The sequence below is a fragment of the Vulpes lagopus genome, chromosome 1, assembly GCF_018345385.1.
Source record: "Vulpes lagopus strain Blue_001 chromosome 1, ASM1834538v1, whole genome shotgun sequence".
Lineage (NCBI taxonomy): Eukaryota > Metazoa > Chordata > Mammalia > Carnivora > Canidae > Vulpes > Vulpes lagopus.
In genome coordinates, this window is record NC_054824.1 from 81,124,173 (window position 1) to 81,152,114 (window position 27,942).

A 27,942-nucleotide genomic window follows, 5' to 3' on the forward strand; every position below is an offset into this window, starting at 1 on the left:
CTACCATTGTGGCTGAATTGTATTTGCCTTCAATTTAGTTGTCTGCAAAGGCTCTCTGTCTGTGTGGGCAGGGTTTGGTCCCTGTTTTAGTGGGCCAGTCTGGGATCACCTTGGGCTTGATTTTGGTCAGCCCAGATATTTTCCAGTGCTGTGGTCAAACTGAACTACAGGGCATTCCCCTGTGTTGACCCCTGTGAGGCTTTCATTGGTGGGCAAAGGTGTAGTCAGACCAGATGTCTGCCCACTGTGGGGCCTACAGTTGAATTGATGTGTGTGTGGTTATCTTACCCCTCCCTGGGGCAGAAGTCACTTTGGAGTGTTGCTAGCCCACCAGGCCTGCTGGCATAATGTCAGGTTTTTGGCACTTCTTTGGCTGAACTCCTGATAAGTGGATTAGTTTGGAGAAGGTGGGTCCACAGGGGAACATGGGGATGGGACACATTGTCAGTAAGCTAAGTGGAGAGTGTGTGCACTTTACTGGTCCTTGTAGGTATCTGTTTATCTAGGCTGGGGTTGAGGGAGATAAATGGCACCTGATAGCAATTTTGATTTTGGAGAAGTCTCCTAAAGATCCTTGTCCCAGATCACACATTCTGAGATTAGTAAATTTCCTTCCACTGGACTTAAACTGCTGCTTCCATGCTGTATCCCAGTGGGGCTGTGTTATGCTGTCTCTTTAAGAGTGGGGACGGTTTCTTAGCGCTCTCTGGCTCTCCAGGGCCAAGCCACTGATTTACAAAGTTACAGGTGTTGAGCCCTGCTGATTGTAAAACTCACAATGTTAAGCCCCTCTGGTTTTCGAAGCCACTGGGATTCATCTCCCCAGTGCAGGTTCCCCCTTGCTAGCGTGGCTGGTGTGGGGTCTGCTGCTCTCCCTTCTCCATGCTCATGGTGTCCCTCGCTCCCATGGACAGTGACATTGGTCAGTTTGGCTCCCAACCGTGTCTGCACCCTTCCTACCATTTCTGATGTGGTCTCTTCTCTACATTTAGGCGTTAAAAGTGCATTCTGCCAGGTTTCAGGTCATTTTCTGGGTTATTTACACTGATGTGGGTTTTATCTAGGAATAACCATGGGAGAAGTGAGCTTAGGATCTTCCTACTCAGCCATCTTCCCTGGAAGTTACTTCACTTAAATCCTGATCTTCTGGTTGCACCCCCCTCTCTGGTAACCTGTCACCAATGGTCTGAAAGCTCCAGAAGAGTATTCTTTTTGAGGGGTGCTTTTGGGTGGGGGCAGAGGGGAGAGAGAATCTCAAGCAGGTTCCATGCTTAGTGTGGAGCCAAATGTGGGGCTTGATCTCATGATCCTGGGATCATGACCTGGGCTGAAATCAAGAGTCAGACGCTTAACTGACTGAGTCACCTAGGTGCCCCCAAAGTATTCCTTTTTAAAGTTTTTTCTTTATTGACTAAAAGCATTAGTCTTCAAAACATTCCGCCTTTGACAAATAAGTGAAGATATTTATACTTCTATATAGTTCTGGCAGAAACAGAAGACATCTGTGCACAGAGCAGCAGGATAGACTTAAGCCCTTCAAGCATCTCAGCTTTCCAATACCCACCTTGTATGTGTCCCACCTCCAAAGCTTAGCACAATTTGAAAATCCTATATATTGTCAACATCTGCTTTATGTCTTAAAAAAAATCAAATCACAAAATACAACTCTTTTGGGAACTTCCTCTTAAAGAAGGTTTGGCTTTTGATATCCTGTCACACTTAGAACTGCACCCCATCTATATTAGAGATGATTATATTCTGGAATCAGCATGAAGAGAACTTGACAAGCTCTAAAATAAGAAAACTCAGTCATTCTCCTTCAAAAATTTCTTCCTACTTCTGCTCATTTTAAATCTCAGGGATACTGACAACAGTTTACATCTTTTCAAAGAAATCACAAAGCAAAGCATTACATTGGCTTACCTTTTTCTTTGACAAACTCCTTTTGTACCTCTGGGATCAGGAAACTATAAACCAACTCAGCAACAATCTCCTCTGACTGAAGCTGAGTTCGACTAAAAAAGAAAAAAAAAAGTAAACTATTTCCTTTGCTGCCTTACTTCTGCTGCTGATTTCTACTTAGGTTCTCCTTGCTTATGTAAGGGACTCCACTGCTCAAGTCCCACCACTGCCTTTTCCTTGATTAAGTAGTCTGAAATATTACACTCCTGGTGGGCTTGGTTAACTTCATGCAAATTCAGATTTGACCCTGTCCTTCAATTAGCCTGCCTGCCAGGAAGGGAACGTTAAAGATATAACTTATACAAGAAGCCAAATGTTTTGGGGTGAGGTAATACTGCACATGCTTATTCACATTGTTTTCATGATTTGTGGTATTCTAAAAGTAATATGTTAGCGATCCAGACTGCAGAGGATAACTAAAAATTCTACTCCCAGTGCTCCTGCCATACAAAGGTATGGGCATGTTGACTTCTGAAGAGTTATGCAATTAAAACAAAGGACACTGACGCAGGAGATATATATACTTGTTTCTCCTTGGTGGTAAAATCTTAAGCTCTTAAAAAATACATATGAGTAACAGCCAATGGGCTATCCATTCTGCCATCTGTTCTCTTGATACAAACCGGCTCTCCATTTCATAAGCAATGTCATTGATTTCCTCAGCCATCTTCTCAATTTCTGCCCTGGCTTGTTCTTCTGCAGTATTCTCTTCGGTATTCAGTATTATGTCTTCCAGATAGGAAGTTATAGTACTTTGGTGAACTTTAATAACCTGCAAAACCCAAAAATACCCCTGTTACTGAGAACAGGAATACTACTGTATGAGCAAAATTGGTTGCAAACAATTGGCTGACCTTTTTTAAGCACATCTATTTTTGTTCATTAAGTCAAAAGTCCCCTCGTTGATCAATCCTTTTGTTTTCCTGTCCAATCAGTCTGTTTCCAGTCCACTTACCTACTCATTTGGTGAAGCTCCTCTCCACCTAGCCCATTTTAGAATTATGGGTCTTACTTAGGGTGGGCAATACAACACTACAGAAAGATCATGGGCTTCGGGATCCCTGGGTGGCGCAGCGGTTTAGCGCCTGCCTTTGGCCCAGGGTGCGATCCTGGAGACCCAGGATCGAATCCCACATCAGGCTCCCAGTGCATGGAGCCTGCTTCTCCCTCTGCCTATGTCTCTGCCTCTCTCTCTCTCTCTGTGGGACTATCATAAATAAATAAATAAAAATTTAAAAAAAAAGATCATGGGCTTCAATCAATAACCCTGTTTTGGATCTTGGCTTTGTTCTTTCTGGCAATGTGACTTGGTCAAACTACCCATATGTGGCAGAGACTAAGAGGTATTTCCCAATGTCCTTTCTCTCCTTCTTCTTACATAACATAGCCCCCTGAGTTTTAGCTGCACCAACAGATGTCTGGAGTCAAGACTACATTTCCTAATACCCATAGTTCTGGTTAAGGGAGTACATGCTGAAGCCATCTGTGCACTTTCTAGGTTATTTTTGCTTTTTTTTTTAAGAGAGAGAGATAGAACACAACCCAGTGAGGGGAGAAAGATCATCTTAAGCAGGTTCTACCCGGCATGTAGCCTGAGGTGGGGCTCAATCTCGTGACCCTAAGATCATGACTTGAGTCAAAATCAACTGAGAGGCCCCTAGAAAGGATTCTTTAAGGGAGAAACCTAGCTTATTTTATTTATTTTTTCTCCTTCACTTCTCATTTCATGGGGTCATAATACTGGAGCACCAAAAGTCATCTTAAACTGACATGAGGGCCATGCCATATGGACGGAAAAGCAGAAACCTAGAGTGATCCCAGGTCTCTGATGAATTTTTAAATGATCATATCCTGGACTGCTGCTTTTTTAAGGTTTCTGAAACTGTGAAATAGAACACACATTTTGAAAGTGCACAGTGATAGATGTACTGTGTAATGAATTAGGGTAAAGCCAGTACCCAGGTAGCCACTGCTAGAATTCTAGGCAGCCACTATGGGCTCTTCCTGACCATAGACCCTTTCTACTGTCATGATTTTACGGTAAACACACTTTTCTTTACAGTTTTCCTCCCTAAGTATGCAATAATAAATAGTACAGTTTAGTTTCCCTGTTTTGTGGGTAGATGGATAAGAAGCATCATAGGCATCAAGTGCAGCATACTTAGTTTTATATGTATTCTGTCTCCTGAACAGATTTTGTATTTCTTGGGCAAAAGGTACTTTTATATTTCATGTCAGAATAGTTCTTTGTATCTGAGATAATGCTTTGGTACTCGATAACAACTCACTATCTATTTCTTGACTGGCATTGCAGTAAGACTCTGAGTATGTAATGTTTACCGTGTATCTACTTGTAAAACACCAAGACCATAACCTGGAATCCCAAGGCCTTCCCTGTGGATGAGACTCAATGACCAGTTTAATACAGTAACAACCAAGCAAGCAATCAACCAAAATATATTTGCTCAGTGTCTTCTGTGCAGGGACCTGTGCTGGTGCTGAAGAAGGCACAAAGCGATATATATACAATATGCTTGCTCTCATGGAGCCCACCCACAGTCTTATTCAGGAGGCAAGTCGCACCTATGTGAAATAATTAGACAACTGAGTCTTATACAAGTTCAGAGGTGAAAAGTTTAATGTTGTCTGCCTCTAGCAATACATGCACTTGGATGCTTACATATGTCTTTATTAATGTGTAAGTTTCTGGACACACTTGTGCTTGTCTGTGCTTGAATGAATAAGGAAATGCGTAGGTGGCTGTGAATTGTGTATGTTCCTCCATGTCTTTAAAATTATGTGCTCTGCATTGTTTCTGAATGTCTTTGAGTACGTGCATACAAACACGTGTCTGTGTTTAAATATACGTCAATGACTTTACGTTTCTCAATATATTTATTTTTCTGGAAATTTACGTAATATAAACATTTCTGTTTTTTGGTATATTTATGTGCAAGCATATTTATCTTTAAGAGGGTCATGTGAAGGGAGATTAGAAATTTAAATGAAGGATGGGGGCAGCCTGGTGGCTCAGCAGTTTAGCACTGCCTTCAGCCTAGGGCCTGATCCTGGAGACCTGGGATTGAGTCCCACGTCAGGCTCTCTGCATGGAGCCTGCTTCTCCCTCTGCCTGTGTCTCTGCCTCTCTCTCTCTTTGTGTGTCTCTCATGAATAAATAAATAAAATCTTAAAAAAATAATAAAAATAAAAAAATAAAGGATGGATGGTATTTCAACTTGGGGTCCATAGGTGGATACATGACTCACATAAATGATCCTTAAATCAGGTTAGAAGGTTCATCTTAGCCTTTTCTTGCCCTTCCTAGACATGGCTGACATTTCCTGGGGTCATTCCCACTTAAAAGGTACCTTTTTTGAAGCTGTCACCTCCTCCTTCCTTCCTGTGTTTTTGAACAGAGTAGTTTCTATGTCCCTTTCCTTTTTATTCTCACCCCTAGGCTGGTTCTTCTCATCCCAGCTGGTTTTTCCTTAGTGATATTAGATGTGGTAGTAAGTTTTGGTTTACTAATACTTTTTAAGTCTCAGCAACTCTTTCTGAAGCAAAATGTGTTAGGATGGTAGGAAGCTAGGATATGGATTATAGGCTGCTACAAATTGTAGATGATCTGCTACTCCAGTTAAAAAGCTGAAGTTGACAATATGTAACTCAAAACCCCTCAAGCTGTGTAGAGGGAGAACAATCTGTTTGGTTTTTTTTTTTTAATCTTTGTTTTTAAGATTTTATTTATTTATTCATAGAGACAGAGAGAGAGAGAGGCAGAGGGAGAAGCAGGCTCCATGCAGGGAGCCTGATGTGGGACTCGATCCCGGGGCTCCAGGATCATACCCCAGGCTGCAGGCGGCGCCAAACCGCTGCGCCAACGGGGCTGCCCAATCTGTTTGGTTTTAAAAACACTTGAAACACACAGAGCAAATACTATTCATGAATCAATCCTAATTCCATGAGAACTAGGTAAATCCTAAAAATCTCAGATTAAATAAGATCTTAAAAGGACACATTTTTTTTTTAAACTGAGTATCCACACTTAAAATTCAGACAGCCCTCTTGCCTGTTGGACAGGAAATCTTTTAAGATCCCCATTGGTTCTCTCTCTTTCCCATGTGGCCCACATCTGGTCCAAGGGAAACTCTCACAGAGCCTTTGCCTTGACATATTCTGGGTGTGGTGGCCACCCACACAGCCTCATCTATGCCCACCTCCAAAGCAGGCAGCTCCCCAGCTCCCCTTCTCTCCATTTCTAGAGGGTCAGACACTCTAAGTGAAAAGATACATATCAAGATAATCAATGAGTATAGGAAAAGAAACCAACCTCTGGGTGTGTTTTGGCAGGTGTGTGTTGGGGAGGGGAATGGGTAGTCACAGCATAGTTCTTTTAAAGGAAATCTTCATAAACCCCCTCCAATTTTCACACTTGAACTTTTATAGTCTTGATGAGGATGAATGCTTTGAGAACTTACTAGTTCCTTGAACTTCCTCTGAATTTACATCTTGCTCACTTTGGAATTTCACACCCATGATGTCTTGGTCAGAATTCTAACTTACCAACCTGGTACGCTAGTTTATATCTTTGGTCAAAACCTCTCTTTTAAATTCCATCTTGTCTATCCACCTGCTGAAATGACACCTCCACTAGAATGTCTTGAACCTAATAAAAATCAAATTCCTGATTCCACCTCTGTCCCTAAACTAATTCCACACTCTGCTCTTCCACCTCAAAAAACAGTATCATCTTCCCAGTTGCTTAAGCCAGAAACTGGACATCTTCCTTGATTCTCCTATTTCTCATTGGCCTAAACTACTTCAACAGCCTCCTTCCTGATCTCCTTGTTCTCACTCTGTCCTCCCTCCAACCTGTTCTCCACACAGCAAGCAGAGTAATCTGTTTAAAAATGTGTCACTGGGCCCCATCTGTTTCCTCCACAAACTTTACTATATTTTCTAACTCTACACATATTTGCATGCTATATAGAACTTATGCTCCAGGAGAAAAGGGACCATGTCTCATTTCTCTCCTCCAAAGTACCTCATAGTGACTAGCATATCGTAGTAACTCAATACATAGTTGTAAGACACAATGAAAAACAAAGGACAAATGCCATTTCACATCATGAGTTTCCTCGGGTTTGATTCAGCTCTTCACAAACAAATAGCTTCCAGACATCCAGCTGCACCCCCACTTGCCTCCTTAAATATCTGGTCCTCCTCCCGCAGGCGCCTTTGCTCCACTTGGCGTCGACCACTCTCTTCAGCTTCTCGCATCCTCCGCTGCCTCTCGGCCAGCATGGCAAAAGCATGGATCCTCCTCTCTTCCTGTAGTCTCACCAGCTCTTTGGACAGAAAGTCAAACATGTCTGCCAGCACCCTTCCCTCCAGTCCAGCCAAATGGTTTTCAACCAGTGAGACCTTAAAAATAATAATACATTTTTAAGGATTCAAATTCTACTAAGCATGGGGATGTCTAAGGAGGGATGCTGGATTACCCAGAACTCCTGACAGCCACTTCACTTTCATAATGAACTCAGTGTTATTAGGATGATCATCATATAGTTTCACTCATACAGGAAATATAAAAAGTAGTGAAAGGGATTATAAGGGAAAGGAGGGAAAATGAGTGGGAAAAATTAGAGAGGGTGGCAAAACATGAGATACTCCTAACTCTGGAAACAAACAAAGGGTAGTGGAAGGGGAGGTGGGTGGGGGGAATGGGGTAATTGGGTGACAGGCACTGAGGAGGGCACTTGGTGGGATGAGCACTGGGTGTTATACTATATATTGGCAAATTGAGCTTCAATAAAAAAAATAAATTAAGATAGGAATAATAAAAAATTTTTAAAAAGGAATATTATCACTAGGCTGGCCCCATCCCAAGAGTTCTTACTAAGAAAACTTATGATACAAACTTAGACATAAGAAAGTGATTGCTCAGTTAGTCACTGACAGGTTAGACTCCTCAAATTATCATGAGGATTTAACAAAACATTTCTGTTAGTATCCACACAAATTGTTTTGTTTTGTTTTTTTTTCTTTTCATTTTTATCTAGAAGGTAGAGTGTTTCTATCTTCCCAGACAGGAAGGGAAATGTCGGGGTTTTTATTAAAAAGATTTTTTTGGAGCTCAATAAAATGGAGTCTCCAAGAAATTCACTCAGGATACCTTTTCATTTTTTTTAAAGATTTTATTTATTTATTTATGAGCGACAGTGAGAGAGAGGCAGAGACACAGGCCAAGGGAGAAGCAGGCTCCATGCAGGGAGCCTGATGTGGGACTCGATCACGGATCTCCAGGATCACACCCTGGGCTGAAGGCGGTGCTAAACCGCTGAGCCACCTGGGCTGCCCACCCTTTAATTTTTTAATGCTTGGTTCTTTGACACAAGTTTGGGGAATTTTAAGTTCTTGAATCATCAAAGTAGAGAACTGTGGGACTCTTTATTCTTTTAAATAACTTCAAAGTCATTAAGAACTATCTTTGAAACAGAGCAGGAAAAAGCCTACAGGTCTATGTAAGCGTTGAGGTAAAGTTGGGGCCTGGAGTATCTATTTATGGACGCTTCTGTCCTAGCTTTGACACCTGGAGAATAGAAGTGTTTAAGAAGATTGCTTCTGGGTAGCTTAGTGGTTTAGCACCTGCCTTTGGCCCAGGGCGTGATCCTGGAGTCCCGGGATCGAGTCCCACATTGGGCTCCCTGCATGGAGCCTGCTTCACCCTCTGCCTGTGTCTCTGCCTCTCTGTGTCTCTCATGAATAAGTAAAATCTTAAAAAAAAAAAAAAAAAAAAAAGAAGATTGCTTCTTTTGCAGCTTCATCCTGTTCCTTCTCCTATCCTTAGGTATAAGGGGAAAGGGCTCTTCTCCCAGTCTGTACTGGGTTCTGTACTCCTTCTGTACTGGGTTCTTCTCTGGTTTGTATCGAAGGGAGGTAACAACACAGATCTCAAAGGTGATGGAGCTACTGGTAAGACTGTCATTCAAGTGTGGACATCAGCCCCAACACCCTTCTCCTCCTCCTCCCTCACCTCCCAGCCCATACATGCTTTCTAACTACAAAGTTCAGCTTTACTTACATGATAGAGGGCGGTGGAAAGGAAGGGTCACATGAAGAATGCCTCACTACTCCTTACATTATAAACTGATCATTCAGCTCACAGACCACAAATGAATCCTCTCCTTGTCTCAGGATCACAAGCTCCTTCAGTTGAGGGGAGGGGGGCAGATGCAACCTTTAAAACCCAAGATGGCTATTTGTTCATGTACAGCCTCCTCCCTCAGCAAGAAATTTGAGAATGCTAAGGTAGTGTAATCTAATTTGAAAATTAAGTAAAAATATTTAGGAAGGTGATTTTGCTCTGATCATATCATGCAATATATTACCTAATAGGGAACTGTGCACTATCATATCATGCACAATATATTACATAATAGGGAACTGTGCACTATCATATCATGCAATATATTACATAATAGGGAACTCTGCACTATTCCCCATAGAAAATACAAGAGGAAAAAAAAAAAAGAGGAGAAAAGGAGAGGATCAGTTGGAGGTATATGTGAGGTGCCCCCTCCCTCAGATTCCTGCATATCACTGATGTATCCAGGTAGACAGAAGGTAAGTAGGGTGAGAGTCCTTTGCTAAGTGACTGCTCTTTCCATTAACTCCTCCTTTAGCTGTTGGGTGACATGATAGCAGTTAAGTATGTGCCCACTAACTGGGACAGATGAGTTAAAAAGCCTGGACTGGCTTACGTGCACCTGCTAATGTCTATAATCAGAAACTTCAAAGGGCCAAGGAGGGCATTTTTCTACCCAGTTTCTGGGTCCTGGTGCTCCCATCTGAACAGAAGCACAGGCCCTGGCTCTCTCATTTCCAGGATTCTCAGACCTCCAGACTCTAGTGTCCACATTCCCCTATTTCTCTGGTCTCTCTGTTGGGTCTGTTAGCCTTTGGTTTTCCTCCTCCCTTGCCTACACTAGCTCCTCAAACTCAGAGACCATCCATAAGCCCAGTGTCACGTAAAAGGACTAATGTGCTCATTTCCAAGCTGCTTACCTTTTGTGCCCAATCCCACATGGCCCAAGCAGTACATGTGTTACTAAGGGCGGGTTATATTAACTTATATATATATACATATATATATATATATGTATATATATATATGTGTGTGTGTGTGTGTGTATATATATATATATAAACTGTGAGTTTGCTTTCTTATAACACCAAACTGGGCAAATTGATTCTTTTTCATATTGATATATAGGTTAAGTGGGAAAGATAGTAAAATCCTGTCTACCCTTTGGTCAGCAACATTAAAAGCTGCACATATGGACAAATGCCAGAAGAAAATAGGAAAAGCATTTACAGTTGTTGAGTAGAGCTGCAATTACCAGCTGTTGTCAGATGACATGATGAGAGCCACAGAATACCATGAGATCTTAACATATTTAACATGCAGTTTAACCAGCATGGGCTAGGTAGTTCCAAAACTCATAAAATAAGTGCTGATATTTTAAAACAAATCTCCTGTCTTTTTGTTGTTGTTTTTTTTTTTTTTGCTTTTATTTTCATACTGCTGAACCCCCACTGAAATATAGTAGAATCATCAAATACTTAAGAAAATTGGAAGGAAAAACCTTTTTAAAATATGGGATTTGTCTTTTTTTTTTTTAAATAAAATAAGATCATATTCAGTTCAGTGAGGGCACCACCCCCCCATTCCAATTCTAGACTGCAGCAGCATTGTTTAAAAATGCCAACTGATAGAGTGATGGGATGGGGGTGGTGGATGTTTCTTTTTTGTCATTTCATTTACTGTTCTTATGATGCTGGTTGTGCAGTAATAACAACCTGAGGAGACAGAGTCACAAGAAATAAAGGAAAGAACCTTGTGCTCATGCAGGTTTCTCTGCCGCTGTAAGGCCAGCGTCACTTGCTTCTCGGCTTTCTTCAGCAGCCTGTCGTCCTCTTGCAGTGCATGGCTGGTGCGTAGCTCCTGGATCAACTCCAGTCGCTTTTCCTTGCCTTCAAACATCTGTAGCAAATCAAATCAAATCAGAAAGAAACTTGCAGGTTAGCATCCCTCGTGCGAGGCACAAGGACTCCTGCTGTGACTGGTGAGGCACTTGTGAACAGTGGTGGGTTTGGTTCTGCCTTCTGGGACCACAGAGCTTAAAGCTCAGCCCTCTTTTCTGCACCTCCAGCTGCTCAGGTAGAGAAAGAGTTGTTAACAGTTGTTTACTCAATTTCTTAAAATGTCTCTCAAAGACAAAATGGTTACTATAGTGTCATATAAGAAACTTGAATCTCCCCTTCATTTTCTGTGCTCTTTCCCTAAGAAGCCTGAGGATGGTATTTTTTATAGTCCTGCTTTCTTTTTCCAAGAGATCTGCCCCTAGTTTATAATACACAATCTGCTGTGACATTTTTCCTGGGGAAATACTCAAGGAGAGTAGAGTAATGCTGGACACGAGATGCTCACCCAGCTTCTCTGGACATACTAATTATAACTGAGTCTCTTACAAGTTACAGCTATAAGAGGAAAAAAAATTTTTTTAGCTGGTGCTTTATATCAGTCCATTTTAAAATTAAAGTGTGCTTGTACAAATAACATGGCAAAGGCTCTATAGTCAGGAAGACCAGAGCTAAATTTGCTAGCAGTTAACATAATCTCAGACTCACATCACTTGCCTGTAAAATGAGGTAACTAAAAGGAAAAAAAATGAGATGATAGATGTAAAGTAAAGAATATACAATGTGAGCTTACATTAGGGGTTCGAAACTGTAGTTAGTATTACTTATCTGTTTATTATTCAAATATTGCTAGCTATATGCAAACTCAAATAATTACAACTTTATGGAAAATTAGGGAATCCACTTGGTTTGTGATGCTTTAATAGTTAAAATTCAGGAGCACCTGGCTGGCTCAGTTAGTAGAGCACGCAAATCTTGATCTCACGGTCCTGAGTTGAAACCCCATGTTGGGTATAGAAATTACTTACATAAATAAACTTTTTTTTAAAAAAGTCTAAATTCAAGCAAGAAAATTGCTAGATTTAGCAATTCTAAGGAAGATATTAATTTCACCTTGCCTTGGTTACAACTGTGACAAACAGCAAGCAAGCAGGTCCTTTCTTTCCTTGACACCATGCTGCCCACTTGGCAAACTATGACAGTAGAAAGGAATGAGCAGGTAATGCAAGAGTATATAGCTCCATAAGACAGCAGGGTGCAAGAGGGAATTCACCCCAAAGAACCAGTACATACACATTCTATAAATCTATTCTCAAAGGAGAAGCACAGGACCAGTGGATAGACCCTACACACCATGTTCTGAATGACTCTTCCCCGAAGTAACTTTTGAAGGTAGATCACAGCCATTTCTATATCTTCTTCTTCCTAAAAGAACAAAGTAAGAATCAAGCAGCTTGAGAACAGCAGTGGTCAGCATCAAATAGTTTTTTGAAGACTTAGATCAAGCAAAAGAGATTGTGCTAGATGCCAAAAAGATTTAGAGAAATAAATAAGGCCTACACTCTCATTGAACATAGAGTATTTTAAACGTTACTTACTGTATTGTTAAAATTCATCATTTTTATAAGACATCATTAAAAAATCAAAAGCAAAAAATTCATTCTACCCCTACAAATTAAGCCATTTTCATTTTTCTATATTCCTTTCCAGCAAAATCTTTCTTGAAGCAACAAGTATTGCTTATAATATCTCTTTTGCAATTTTTTTTTTTCATGCTTGATCAAGAGTAGACTAGGAATACAGCTAGTCTATGTCAGAGTCTAGAGTAAGGTACTTCTCACAAGAATTTAGATAAACTCGTAAAATCAGGATGGACAAGATTAGCCACCACGAAAATCACCTTAAATGACTATGTTTTTTTGGTTTTGACAGTCTGCAAATCTATTAAAGTACCTCTGAATACAAAAGAAAGCAACAGAAATCAACATCATAAACACATTTAATAGACAATGTGTTAACCATAGGGAGTGATTGGCACAAAGTCTAGAAAGGTGGATGTCCAGAAGCATATCCTGGCCAGTCAGTGAGAGTACTGCAGTATCGCTACACAGGTCACACAGGTGACCCGTCAGAGGCGCTAATGAGATCTGTCAACTCCTTTCCCTCTGACATAGCACAACAACCTTATTAATATGATCGGGCTTCTTGTGAGAATTGCCTTAAACAGGGAGATAATGGGCTGAGAAGAAGGGTTGCTAAGAATATCCCCATCTACCAGGCAGTTATCCTCCCATTGAGCAGTACATTTGTATTGTGTCATCTCTAGGAGTTTCTTGGTCGGGTGGGGGGTGAAGGTTTTGAAGGGGGAGGGTGGCTGTCAAGTCCGAGTCAGTCCTAAATCCTGACTAACTCTGGTACCTTGGCCAAACTGGGTTAGATCTATGAAGGTGAGGTGTGACCCTGGTCAGGGTGAACTCTTTGAGCCAGTCCTACCTCAGAAGCTAGCCTGTCCTCATGACATCTCTGGCACTAAACTCTTCCCTGACTTCAGCTGTCCAGAAGCCACCTCTCTACGTTGCAAGATGGTTATGGTAACTGATCATCATTTGATCTTTTTTTATTTGACACACATGAGGAATACCTTTTGATGCCTATTTTTCTTGTCATTTCGCTTATTTGTGTGTTTGATGTTTGAAGCATAAGAATATATGCCATAGAAGTCAGATCTTGAGAAGGTAATCCTGTTAAATTAGGTTTGTTTTTAACCCAAAGTATCTAAGGATAAACAGGCAACAATACTGAATTTAGCATTTTGAATAAAGTTTCAAACTTACATTGGAACTCATTTCCAAGGTTGGCGTTGGAAGCCGAGGTTGAGGTACAGCCTTTCTTTGAAGGAAGCGCAGAAGTTTCTTTGGTTCAAGAACTTTATTCTTCTTATCCAATATTGCCTGGAATAACACCAACTAGCATCACTTCTTACCTTTGTATTTTCTTCCACTACTAGATCTAGACACAGGTCTGAATATCAATCAGAAATAATCTTCACTATGGCTATGCCAGGACTTTTTGAATAAGGCCAAAACTGGGTGCTTGTATGACCCATGGAATAGTATGATACTCCTAAACATCAGCTAAACACTCAGTAAATAGGGCACGTAGGTTTTATCCATTTTAATCAAAGATTTGGAGGTTTAAAAAAAATTGAGATTTTAAAAGATTTGGTCATGTGTGTGTGCAAGCAAAATCCCTGACTCCTTTTCTTCTACAAGAGCCAATTAACTGTTTAAAACATTAAAAAATTTCCCCCTGCCATAAATGACAGAAATCTGGTATGTTCTGTTGTTATGAATTAACTGAGGAGCATTAAAGGCAATTGTCTCCAACTGAAGAAAGAGCTTTCCTTTGGCTATGAAAGCCTGCAGCTCACATTTTCTGAAAATGAACTTGTTTCCTTGTGAAAGAGTATGTGTGTGTTTTGATTTCAACATACATTTTATTGATTTTACTTTTGATCACCAAAAGCCCCCCAAATTATATATGACATTATAATTTGTTATAATGGTTTTGTTCATTGCTTCTGTTTTAAGTTAAAAGTATCCCCGTATGGCTGAAAAGTATCAAAAAGCCTGATCTCTGTTGTTTAAAAATCGTACTTGAGAATCATGTTTTTCATCATATAATTTTTACATTAGTTTTCCCACAGAAAATACAGAGAACATAGATAAAAACAAGTACTAAGCCAAATCTTGAAACTAATAAACATATGCAAATTGAGTAAAATTTGAAACCACATGAAATTATTGTGGTTTTAACAGAACCCTCTGAGTTTCTACAAGATAAAAACTGACACCAAATACATAACAGCTCTAAGAACAGTTCTACAATAACCACAACAACAGACTCAACAGAAAGCAGCAGCAGTCTAAAAAAATAATAATTCTGAAGTCAAGCATCTCTTGAGTGTGTTGCCCTGAAGAGCACTACAATGAAACCATTTTAAAACCAATCATTTATAATATGTTGGTAGGGATCTGGGAAAACTGGCACTCTCACATATTCAGCAATTAGTACGCATTTATGTAAGAAAATTTGTCAATATCCATCAAAACTATAAATGCAGGCATATTGTGGGCCAGCAATTCATGTCTAGGGATTTTCTTTTAGATATGTTCATACATGTACTAAATTATATGCAAACAGCATTATTTTTGATACAAAAAACTTGGGACTGGTTAAACATGTTACATTTATATTATGATGTATCATGCAAAAAATGATGTAACACAATTATGGGATGATCTCTAAGATATATTAAATAATAAAAGCACAGACAGAGCAGTGTGGATTATGTATTAACATTTGTGTAAAAAAAAACATTTGTGTAAAAAAGTTGAAGATGCTTATAGGTATTTATATTTATTTTTATATATTTCTAAATATACACATATACATATCTCTATATGGAGATATATATAGCTACAGATAATATTTGCCTATAAGATATCTCTGGAAGGAAAACATCTTATACCAAAGCCAAGAGTTCAGATGAAAACAAGGACAGTAAAAGAATGTGAATTCTTTGATACCATCAGCTACAACAAACATTAAACACAGCCCAACATCTAGCCAGATTAATATAAATCCCACCTATAGCCTATTTACCTCAGTTCCTATTGCTTTATAACAGATGTCAGGCTTTCAACAAAAAAACTAAAAGGCATTCCAAAGGCAAGAAAAACACAGTCTAAAGAGAGAAGTAACTATCAGAACCAGAGTCAGATATGATATAAATGTTGGAATTATCAGACAGAAAATTTAAAATAACAATGATTAATATGTTAAGGGCTCTAATGGAAAAGGTAGATGACATGCAAGAATGGATAAGTAATGTAAATAGAGATAGAAACTCAAAGAATCAAAAGGAAAGGCTAGAAATCAAAACATTGGAACAGAAATGAAGAATGCTGTCAATGGGCTCATCAGTAGACTCAACATAACTAAAGAAAAGAAACCAGCAACTTGAAGATATGTCAATAAAAACTTCCCAAAGTGAAATGCAAAGAGAAACAAGGAAGTAGAACAAGATATCCAAGAACTGTGAAATGATATCAAAGGAATAATATGTATAACTGGGATACCAGATGGAGAAGAGAGAATGCAGAATAAAATTTGAAATAATAATGGCTGGAAACTTTCCTAAAGTAATGACAAACACCACCCACAGATCCAAAAAGCTTAGAGAACACTAAGCAGGACACACACGCACATGTGTGCACACACATACACACACACACACACAAAAACACCTCAGGCATATAATATTTAAATTAGAGAAAACCAAAGACCAAGAGAGAAGTTTGAAAGACGCCAGAGAGAAAACACACCTTAACTATTGAAGAACAAAGTTAAAAATTACAGTGGAATTCTAGTCAGAAACCATCCATGCAAAAAGAGAGTAATGGGAAATCTTCGAAGTGTTGGGAAAAACTCCCACCAACCTAGAATTCTACACTCAATAAAATCATTATTCAAAAGTGAAAAGATCACAATTTTAAACTTACCTGTTTCAAAAGATACTATCAAGAAAATAAAAAGACAAAAAATAAAAGTAAGAAGACATCCCACAGACTGGGAGGATAATCTGTGAATTGTATATCTGACAAGGGTATAGTCCTTGGAATATATAAGAACTCCTACAACTCAACAATAAATAGACATTAAAAGTAATGTCTATAATAAACAAACAAAAAGACAACCCAATTAAAAATGAGCAAAGGATCTGAATAGACATTTCCCCCAAAAAAGATACACAAATGACCCTGGGGTGCCTGAGTGGCTCAGTTGGTTAAGTGTTTGCCTTTAGCTCAGGTCATGATCCTCGGGTCCTAGGATCAAGCCCTGTGTCTTCTCTCCTTCTGCTAATGCACACTCTCTCTCAAATAAATAAATAAAACCTTTAAAAAAAAAAGATATACAAAGGATCGAAAGGCACATGAAAAAGATGCTAACACTCATTAATCATTAGACTAATGCAAATTTAAACCATAATGAGATATCACAGTACACACACTAGAATGGCTAAAATAAAAAAGATAGGCAGGAATAAGCGATGGCAAAGGTACAGAGAAGGGAATCCCTGGGTGGCTCAGCAGTTCAGCACCTGCCTTTGGCCAGGGACGTGATCCTGGAGTCCCGGGATCGAGTCTCACATTGGGCTCTCAGCATGGAGCCTGCTTCTCCTTCTGCCTGTGTCTCTGCCTCTCTCTCTCTATATATATATATCTATCATGAATAAATAAACAAAAAATTTTTTAAAAGGTACAGAGAAATCAGAATCCTCATACATTCCTGGCAGAAATGTAAAACCCCTTTTGAAACAATCTGGTAGTTCCTCACAAAGTAAAACACTTATCTGGTGACCCAAGAATTCCATTCCTAGGTACAAAGCCAAGAGAACTGAAGAACTTATGTCCACACAAAAATGTGTACACAAATGTGCATATCAGCATAATTTATAATAGATAAAAAGTAGAAACAACTCAAATTTTTATCAACTGATGAGCAGATAAACAAAATGTGATACATCCATACAATGGAATATCATATAGTCATTAAAAGTAATGAGGTACCTACCTACAACATAGATGAACTTTGAAAACATCATGCTAAGTTAAAGAAACCAGACACAAAAGGCCATACATAGTTTGATTTCATTTATATGAAATGTTCAGAATAGGCAAATCCATAAAAGGAAAGATTAGTGGTCGTCAGGGGCTAGGGGGAAGAAGGTAATTGTGAGTGACTGCTAATGGGTACAAGGTTTCTTTTTGGGATAAAGAGAGTATTTTGGAATTAGAAATTGGTGATAGTTGAACAATCTTGTCAGTATGTATACTAAAAACAACTGAACTGTATATTTTAAAAGAGTGAATTTTATGGTATGTGAGTTATATCTAAAAAAGAAATCAGGGATCCCTGGGTGGCGCAGCGGTTTAGCGCCTGCCTTTGGCCCAGGGCGCAATCCTGGAGACCCAGGATCGAATCCCACGTCGGGCTCCCGGTGCATGGAGCCTGCTTCTCCCTCTGCCTATGTCTCTGCCTCTCTCTCTCTCTCTGTGACTATCATAAATAAATAAAAATTAAAAAAAAATGTTTAAAAAAGAAATCATATAGGAGAAATATAGACTTGCTGAGACAAACAAAAACAAAGAGAGTTCATTGCCAGGAGACCTTCCCCGTAATAAATGGTAAAACAAGTTCTCCAGGCAGAAGCAAAGTGACATAGGTCAGAAACTTGCATTTCTATAAAGAAAGGAACAGTGGCATACAAAGAATAAATGAAGGTAAAATAAACTATTTTTTTTCTTATTTTTAATTGATCCAAAATATAACTGTTAAAGCAACGAGAGTACAAACGTATTGGGTGATTATAGCATATGGATCAGTGAAATGAATGACAGCAATGCCAACAGACAGTAGGAATGAATGGGGAATAATATGCTATAAGGGACCTATACTACATGTAAAGTGATAATATTATTTGAAGGTGAACAGATTATTTTATATGTAAACTCATATACTAGTTCACAAGACAAACATACCTAAGTTTCAAAGAATAGGGATTCCTGCCCATAGGGCAAAGGAGTTAGAAGTTATTTCAAAAAGAGTGAAAATTCCTGCAAATTTAGAAATTTAAAAACCTAAATACTTATAGGTTCAAAACTGTAACAGATATTTTTAAAAATTAGATACTAGTATTGATAAACACTCCATATCAAAACTAATGGAATATACTAAAGCCAGTGTTTTGAAGGAAATGCTTAGCCTTCAATACTTATTTATAAAACTGATGAGTGCCTGAAAATTAATGAACTACATGTCTACTCTAAGTTAGGAAAAGAACTACAAAACAAAAAGAAGAAAGATATATATGAATGGGAGTTACTGCAACTGAAGTAGAGAAAATCAACAAAGTCAGAATTTCATTCTTTAGAAAAACAATACCAAGAAAATTAATAAGCCACCAGCAAAAATGAATAAAGAAAAAGAGTAAAAGCACAAATAATATTATAAATGAAAAAAGGCATGATTATAGTACAACAAACACTAAAAAGATTTTAAATAATACTATCAACAACCATATGTCAAAAAATATGAAAAGCTAGGTGCAACAAAATCTATAAAGAAAATGTAATTTTTCAGGATACCTGGCTGGCTCAGTTGGGTTATAAGTGTCCCACTCTTGGTTTTGGCTAAAGTCATGATCTCAGAGTCATGAGATCGAACCCCTAAGTTGGGCTCTGCACTGGGCATGGAGCCTGCCTAAGATTCTCTCTCCTCCTCCTCTCCCTCTCCTATCCCTCCTTAAAAAAAAAAAAAAAATAATAATAATAATATTAAAATTAAAATTAAAAAGAAATTTAAAAAAAAGAAAATGTAATTTACCAAAACAATGCAGATAGTTCTGTAAGCAGTAAGGAATTTGAAGGAGTGGTTGGAATTTTCTCATGAAGAAAACATCAGTCTCATAATTTTAATAAGAATATTCTACCAAACTGAAGAAATAGGTCATTTTAAACCTATTTAAATTCTTTTCAAAAGTAGAAAAGAAGGAATACTCCACAGTCATTTCAGAAGACCTGGATATCTCTGACACCAATGCCATACATAGTCAAAATGAGAAAGAAAAAGATGATTTCACTCATGAATATGGAATCAAAATTCTGATAAACGTATTAGTAAATCAAATCCAACAATGTATTGGTTTTTTTCTTTTTCAAATTTTTATTTAAATTCTAGTTAACAAATAGTATAATACTGGTTTCAGAAGTAGGAATTAGTGATTCATCACTTACATATAACACACAGTGCTCATCATAAGTGCCCTCCCTAATACCCAACACTGTATTGAAAATAAAACAACTTGACCAAGTTAGGTTCATTCCCAGTGCATAAGAATAGATGAATTTTGTAAAAAACAAAACAAAAACCTATAAATGTTCCTTATTACCATAAATTTAAAAAGAAAAATATATAATTACTTCAATTCATAAAACATGATAAAATTCAGCAGGAACCCATGATTAAAGTTTCAGTAAATGAGGAAAGAAGAGAACTTCCATACTCTAATAAAAAGTGTCTGAAAAAAACTCTTACAGAAAGTGAGAGAATAATGAACACAGTTCAGAATGGGTAAATGGAGATAGGGAAATGAGGTGAGAAAGAACCACACAGATACACATGAATTATTGTCAAAGTCCTAAATTTTTTTTAGAGAGCATGGATGTGCACCTTGCAGGGCTGGGGAAGGGGGGTGAGGTGGGGGAGGGAGAGAATCTTAAGCAGGCTCCACACCCACATGGAGCCACAGCAGAACTTAATCTTACGTCCCTGAGATCATGACCTGAGCTGAAATCAAGAATCAGATGCTTAACCTCCCAGGCGCCCCAAAGTCCTAATTTTTATTTTGATTATGGGCTTCTGTGGATTATTCTATTACTAAAACCAACTGAACACACAAACACATGGACCAGTGAGTCTCAAAGGGTAGTTCCTGCAGATCAGCATTACCTGGAAACTTGTAACACCTGCAAATACCCCAGCCCCACCCCAGACCTACTGAATCAGGAACTTTGGAGGTTGGGCCTAGCAACATGTGTTTTAACAAGTGATTCTGATGCATGCTAAAGACTGACGAGCGCTCAAAAATCACAAGTTCAAGAGTCTGTACGCCTGTAGTCCAATTAACAAAAGGGAAGCACAGCTGATAGATGCCATGTACTCGTTTCATGAGGACAACCATTGCACTTTCTCATGTGGTTGGGCTTTAAGCCAGATTAGAGAGCACTTGAACATGATTCCCTTTCTTCCTGATGCCCTGGGAACATTCTAAAAGAGAGAAAATGAAGTCTTTTTGACTATTAAAACCAGCAGTAATTCCTAACACTAGAAACCTGCTACCCCTAAACGCAGTGTCAGGTTTTATTATGTAGATCCAAAGTCAGAACTACTTTTAGGAAGTAACATGACTCCTGCAAATCTGGAGAAGAGCCTCCAGCAGATTTTCCTACAGCTTGAAATGAGGGGGAAAAACAGTGGGTCAGTATAGCACTGGCAAATTCCAAAAGATGAAAGTCTGGAGAGGAGAAAAAATGTAGAGTGATGTGTTGAGAACTACTGGACACTGCAGTTTTGGAGATGGGGTATCTCGCTGCAAAAGTCCTACTAATAGCATCTTGTTCTACCTTATGAACCTCTGCCAACTCATGGTCCATCCTTGCTGCCCTCTTGAGAAAACCAGCTTTCGTGGTAGTGACTTTTGGCTTCGGAGGTCTGATTCGGGGGTGTGTCACAAAATCTGGGAGACTTGACTCAAGTTCAACTAATCCTACAGGAATGAAGTACATGTTTTTAGTATTCAGTGACTGCAGTTGGCATTTGAAAGCATATTGTTAATTTTAGTAGCTGTTTGCCAAGTGGCTTCATTTGGAATTAATCAGATATATAGCTCACATAATTGAAGTGGCCCCAAAACATAAAGCAAATTTGTGCATAAATTAGCTCATGTTCTCAGTGATTTAGACCATAAAATGCAAAATGCATTCTAATAAAATATTTCCCTAAAAAAAGGAATGAGTTTTATGATAATAACCAACAGAAATTTAGTGATCATATGGTACATGGGACCACCATTCTATCGGGGATGTACACCGATTTATCATATTCTGCTCTGGAGAGTTCAACTGTGTGACCACCAACTCATGATCTCGGCCATGTGTATGCTTCAACTTGTCAATGAAAATTTAAATAATCTAAATAAGCCTCTCTGGGACTTGATGAGAAGTATAGCCCTCACCATGAATTTTATCCCCTAGTTATCCATTTCCTTACCCACTAGTTTTCTAGCACTTCTTCTTTAAGGGCCGATTTCATGATAAGTTCCTTGTTGACTTTCTAAAGCTTGTATAAAAGCTTTTTTGGTTTCATTTTTCTGTGACTTTATTAGTGACATTGAACACGTTTAAATGTTTAGTAGCTAAACACTGATATATTGTTATACAGTGGATCCATTTACTTGGGTCTTAGGAGTTTTTATTGGTTTTTATGAACTTATATTAATAATAATAAATGTGTTCATTGCTATTTCTTGAAAATATTTTTATTTGTTGTTTAGCCTTTAATCTAATATTTCTAGTACTTTAATACTGCTACTACTGGACTTGTAATTATGTAAATTGCTTACCTTCATAGGTGTTGAGATAGTAGTTTTTTACTACAAAGTCCTCTGAATTGTTGTCAGGGAAACGACCAAGACGAGACAGAGGTCCATAGACCTGTGATGCATAATCAGAATAATCCTTGATGATATTTCTTCTCTCCAACTTCCCTTCTATATTCCTTCCCTTTCCCACAAGTTTTCTGATTGCTAGAATAAAACATACCTCTGTGACTATCTTCAAAATATTGTTCTGAACAAATGCATAATAATAGGCCAGTTCTACTTTTATTCACAGGGAAGCTATTCAGCGGAATGAATTTCAACGATGGCCACTCACTGCAGCCGGAATGTAACATGAAGAACAGAGGTCTGTCATCTGTGTGGACCAGATCATCATGAGACAAGTGCGAATGACAGAAGCTGAGTCGATTAGTGTCCTCAGTTGGTATGCAACAGAAATCTTTTATAACTGCATTCCAAGCTCTGAGGCAAGAAAGGGTATTCAGTAACAGTTTGTCAAGCTAATGAAAGAAACTCAAAGTAACCCAAAAAAACCATGGTCAGTGGAGATTCGGAAAATTATTTTCTCCTAGGAAAATAATTGCAAGGGAGGAAAGACTACAGGTTCTTCGATAATCTCTTTCCATCTTGGCTCACACCAGAATAAAGCACAATGTATCCCAGCTCAGAGCTCTTCAGAACTGTTTGGCAGTGGGAGGGAAAAGGCTCAGCTGTGCACACTGGGAGTTTACTCATTAAGGAGTCATGCTTACTACCTCCGCCTGTTCCTTTTCTCTCAGATCTATCACAGAGCCATCCCTGCTGAGGGCTCTACACTGTGCACTCTGGATGGGATTAAAATCATACTGTGGGACTGCAAAGTCTTATTTTAAGAGGTGGCTGCAGGCACCACTGCTTCCTCGTGGGCATTTATGTTGGTTCTCCAAGCTTTTGTGTGGGACTTCGGGTTTTGAAACAAAATATAGTTTACGTTTGTTATGTATCTTTTTTAGTGGTTCATCAGTTGCATATAACACCCAGTGCTCATCATATCAAGTGTCCTCCTTACTGACCGTCACCTAGTTATCCCATCTCCCCATCCCCCTCCCCTCCAGCAACCCTCAGTTCATTATCTATAAAAGTTAGTCAACTCATCATTAGTTATATCAGGTACCGAAAAGAAAAAATGCTGACAATATCTAAGTGCATACCTAGCAGCTAGTTAAAAGTTATTTTCTCACATCAAGAAAGCGTTAAAAGTTCAACTAAAAATAATTCTTTTTGTTTTCAACTAAAAATAATTCTAAGGAATTTTTATAATTGTTTTACTTTTGCTAGAAAAATAACAAATTTGATTTTTAAAAATCATGATTAATCTATTATGCATATAAATTGCCAATTTGCACATATAATTGATATCATTTTATAAGTAAATTACATTAGAAGTTACTAAGCAACCAAAATTATAAAGTTAAATACTAATAAGTTAAAAATTAATTTTATTTAATTTTAATTTTTATTATTACTTTTTTTTTGAGAGGGAGGGGGTCCTAGAAAGGGGCAGAGGGAGAGAATCCTAAGCAGGCTCCATGCCCAGTGAGGAGCCCAACATGGGGCTTGATCTCACGAACCCGAGATCATGACTAGAGCCAAAATCAAGAGTCAACACTTAACCATCTGAGCCATGCAGGTACCCTCTTTTTAATTTTTTTTAAAAGATTTTATTTATTTATTCATGAGAGACACAGAGAGAGAGATTGAGAGAGAGAGAGAGAGAGAGAGAGAGAGAGAGGCAGAAACACAGGCAGAGGGAGAAGCAGGCTCCATGCAGGGAGCCTGATGTGGGACTCGATCCTGGGACTCCAGGATCATGCCCTGGGCTGAAGGCAGGTGCTAAACTGCGGGGCCACCCAGGCCCTTTTTAATTTTAATTTAAAAATATTACATAGTTATTCTTTTTTTAAAAATTTTTTTCATAGTTATTCTTAAGCACCCACTGACTGCTCTTTTTATGTGTACAGATATACTACATAAACAGATACACAGTATACCCACGGTATTAAAATTTCATGGGAGGGGGTAAGGAGAAAAGATGTCTAAATGTATCACTTAGGGCAATAATAAAAAACGTTGAGAAAATAGGGCTCTCTATCCAGGACTTCAACCCATGAATATGGGAAGCCCAACCCCTTTCACACGTACACATGCACACACACACACTTACCCCATAGTGTCAATAACCTGACCACCTGTTGGAACATCATTACTTGGTTTTCTTAGTGAAGGATTTTCCTCCACTCTTCTACTTTTGAGAAGTAATTCATCTCTTTTACTTATTTAATAACATTAGGATGCAAAAGAATTCTATCTAAATGAGGTTTGATCAAAGATTCAAAGCAAAGCCAACCCTCCCATTCTCTTCATTGTTAATATGACATCATTACCTACTACATGTGTGTGCTGAATCTGCGCCAACTTTGCCTCCTTCGCTTCCTGCAATTGAGACCATCGGGCATTCAAGTGCTTCATGTTCACTTCATTTTGATTCTCATCACGTTTCTTCAGCAACTCTTTTAGAACTTCCAGACGAATCTCCTGTAATCTTTAAGTAAATCACCAAACATAAAGAAGTGTTTGTTATCTCAGACTATTCTACTAGGGAGAGAGGAAACACCTGCCATAAACAGAATCTTCTCTTTGGGCTGGTACCATATTCATGTATTTAAAACGACCACTCTATCAAAGTGTGACAGATACATTGGGTGTTTGGGGGAGGCAACTCCTAGTGGATCTCTCTATAACAGGAATATGTATGGGACACCCGGGTGGCTCAGCAGTTTAGTGCCTGCCTTCAGCCCAGGGCGTGATCCTGGAGACCCGGGATCGAGTCCCACATCAGGCTCCCTGCATGGAGCCTGGCCTCTTCCTCTGCCTGCGTTTCTGCCTTTCTCTCTTTGTGTCTCTCATGAATAAATAAATAAAATATTTTTTAAAAAGGGAATATGTATGGGCATAGTTCTGAAAGGCAAAGAAGAGGATGCCAAGTAAATAAAAGGGTTCTCTAGGCAGATGGGTCTAAATGAACAAGAAGATGTCTGTGCACAGTTCCAGGTCCACAGGTATTGGCTGGAGAGTTAAGTAATACGAGTGAAGAGAAAATGAGACAGCATGCTATTTTAAGAAATACACGTGAAAATGTCAGTGTCTGGCACGTATAGACATTAATCAATCTTTGTTTCCTTTCCCCTTCCCTTCATCTTGTTCTCCTAAAGTTGCCTTGCTCATGTTTATGCAACCATGCACACATGACTTCAAAATCTGTACCTCCAGCCCAGGTATTTCTGAACCAGAATTCCTATCTACTTGAATTTCTGGCTACCCTGACAATCTCAAAAAAATTCACTTATTTTGTTCTCCCAGAAATCTACCCCTTCTTACATCTTCTTCCCTCCCCTAACAATTCCTCCTCTAAAACACTTCTTGCATCCAGTCCCTAGCTCATGTTTTTTATCATCCCTCTCCTAACTTGGACGCTAGTTGCTAATCTAGTCTGTCCTTCCAATTTTGCTCCACACAGCTGTCAAGATTTTCCTTCCTAAAATAGACATTTGAACATTTTACGCTTACTTAAAAATTCATAGAGTAATTTATTCAGCCACTCATCTGTCAAATATTTATTAAATCCTCACCATATGCCAGGCAGGAAACAAACAATAATGAACAAGATCAAACACCTTCTCTCAAGAAGCACTGTTCTATTGGAGCAGGCATATCAACTAGCATTTTTTTAAAGATTTTATTTATTTATTCATGAGAGACACAGAGAACGAGAGATGCAGAGACACAGGCAGAGGGAGAAGCAGGCTCCATGTAGGGAGCCCGACGTGGGAATTGATCCTGGGACTCCAGGATCACGCTCTGGGCCGAAGGCAGGCACTAAACCGCTGAGCCACCCAGGGATCCCCCAACTAGCACTTTATAAAACAAAGAGATAAATACCAGACCAAAAGAATGAACACCATGGGAGAAAAAAAGAACAGGGCAACTATGGTTAGTGCTATTCCCAATAGATCCAGGAAGGTGGAGAAGGATCCCTTACAGGAACTATTACCTCTGTAGTCTTGAAGATAAACAAGGATTGAGATTTGCAACATAGACAAGGAAAAGTGAGGCCTTGGCAGAGGAAAGTTCAACTCAAAGGACTAGAGACAGTCCATCATACTGGTGGAGCTTCTCAAAGTGGACTTACAGGAGAAGGTGGAGAAGTAGTGAAAAGTGAATATGGAAAAACAGGTGTTTTTAAAAATAAGCCAAAAACCAATTGTCACCTTTCTCTCTGGAGTTAGAAATTCTAGGTTCATTCTCAAGTTCATCACTTACCTCAATTTCTTCAGCCATATAACGGACATAATAGTACCTATCCCATAAGGTTGTGAGCATTAAATGGGTTAATGGTAGAACAGTAGTTCCCAAACCTGAGCATGCCTCAGATAATTTGGAGTCCACCACTTGACTCAGTAGGTCTGGGATGGTGCCCAAATATCTGGATCTCTAACAAATTCCCAGGAAATACCGATGCTGCTAGTTTGTGGACCACAATTTGAGAACCACTGGCTTGGAACATGGCTCCAGCACATAGTAAGCTTCTACAACTATAACATGCTCTATGAACATCATCATCATCACTAATACTATCTACCTGATGGCTTTTTACTCACCCTTCAACACCCAGCTCAAAGGCTACTTTCTCTCAGTAATTTTCCCAAATCTCCACCCATCTCAAACAGAACTAGCCAGAAACATTATAAATGTTCCTAGTGCCCTTCTGATAAGAATATACCTCTCGAAATTGCAGCAATAAATTTAATTTTCTGATACCTACTTTGCATTCTTTAATTGCAAGCTTTTACCAAAACATCACACAGTCTGGACTTAGGGTTAATAGAAGGTGTTGTAAAAAGATAAACATACTTTGAATTCAGAACCATGCTAAGTCTCTGTCTTGGTTCTTAGCTTTCTTTTGTGTAAGTACACTGACAGGTGTAGCATTGCTATGGGCAATAAAGTGCCTCAGTGCAGCATAGAACAAAGGAAAACCTCAACAACTTCCCTTTCTTTTTAGTACACTAAAAACTATAAAACATCTTGATGAAAGAAACTGAAGATGACAAAAGTAAATGGAAAAACATCCCATGTTTCTTTATTGTTAGGGAGTTGTAATTTTGGGGTTTTCATCATTTCCACACATTCTAAGGACAGCTTTATTACTGAAAATATATTAAAATGATTGAAAACCAGAAGTACCTAAGCATATTGTTATTTATGCACTGTGAGTTCATCTCTTAATTGAGGAATTCCACAATTTGTCTTTTAAATAGAAAATGCTCCCATTAACTGTAGCTAGAACCCAGGATGTCCTGACTGTGAATTCAGTATCAAAGGGACTAAGATGATTAGCTAGGAGGCTGAGGGATATAAAGAGGGCCACGGTCCAGGCAGAGGTGCACTGGGAATGAACAGAAAGGGTCAGTTTGAAAGACTGATGAATGGATAAAGAAGATGTAGTATGTGCATGTGTGTGTGCATATCTCCACACATACATACGATGGAATATTATTGGGCCATCAAAAAGATAAAAAATTAATAAATAATAAATAAAAAATAACATAAATAAAAAAAGATTGAAATATTGCCATTTGTAACAAAGTGGATGGAACTAGAGTGTATTATGATAAGCAAAATAAGTCAGTCTGAGAGACAAATACCATATGATT

The 27,942-nt window shown here is 38.7% G+C and overlaps 1 protein-coding gene and 1 long non-coding RNA gene across 6 annotated transcripts in view; one reads left to right on the forward strand and one right to left on the reverse strand.

Annotated features, from left to right (window-relative positions):
• Positions 1–23,612, forward strand: part of LOC121489659 — a 34,084-nt gene extending 10,472 nt beyond the window's left edge. The window contains exon 3 of the long non-coding RNA XR_005987387.1: positions 22,464–23,612. This is a non-coding gene — a long non-coding RNA (uncharacterized LOC121489659). The remainder of the gene's footprint in view (positions 1–22,463) is intronic.
• The window catches only part of CFAP91 (cilia and flagella associated protein 91), a 108,833-nt gene that overhangs the window by 33,361 nt on the left and 47,530 nt on the right, over positions 1–27,942 (reverse strand). For 4 of the 5 annotated variants that reach the window (XM_041752845.1, XM_041752827.1, XM_041752860.1 and 1 more), the window contains 9 exons: positions 24,613–24,770; positions 22,193–22,375; positions 21,195–21,337; positions 13,782–13,898; positions 12,301–12,372; positions 10,862–11,008; positions 7,165–7,386; positions 2,586–2,734; positions 1,924–2,015 (listed from right to left, as the gene is read on the reverse strand). In XM_041752845.1, the coding sequence (XP_041608779.1) occupies positions 1,924–2,015; positions 2,586–2,734; positions 7,165–7,386; positions 10,862–11,008; positions 12,301–12,372; positions 13,782–13,898; positions 21,195–21,337; positions 22,193–22,375; positions 24,613–24,770 (1,283 nt within the window). The remainder of the gene's footprint in view (positions 1–1,923; positions 2,016–2,585; positions 2,735–7,164; positions 7,387–10,861; positions 11,009–12,300; positions 12,373–13,781; positions 13,899–21,194; positions 21,338–22,192; positions 22,376–24,612; positions 24,771–27,942) is intronic. The other variant, XM_041752853.1, reaches the window with a different exon arrangement.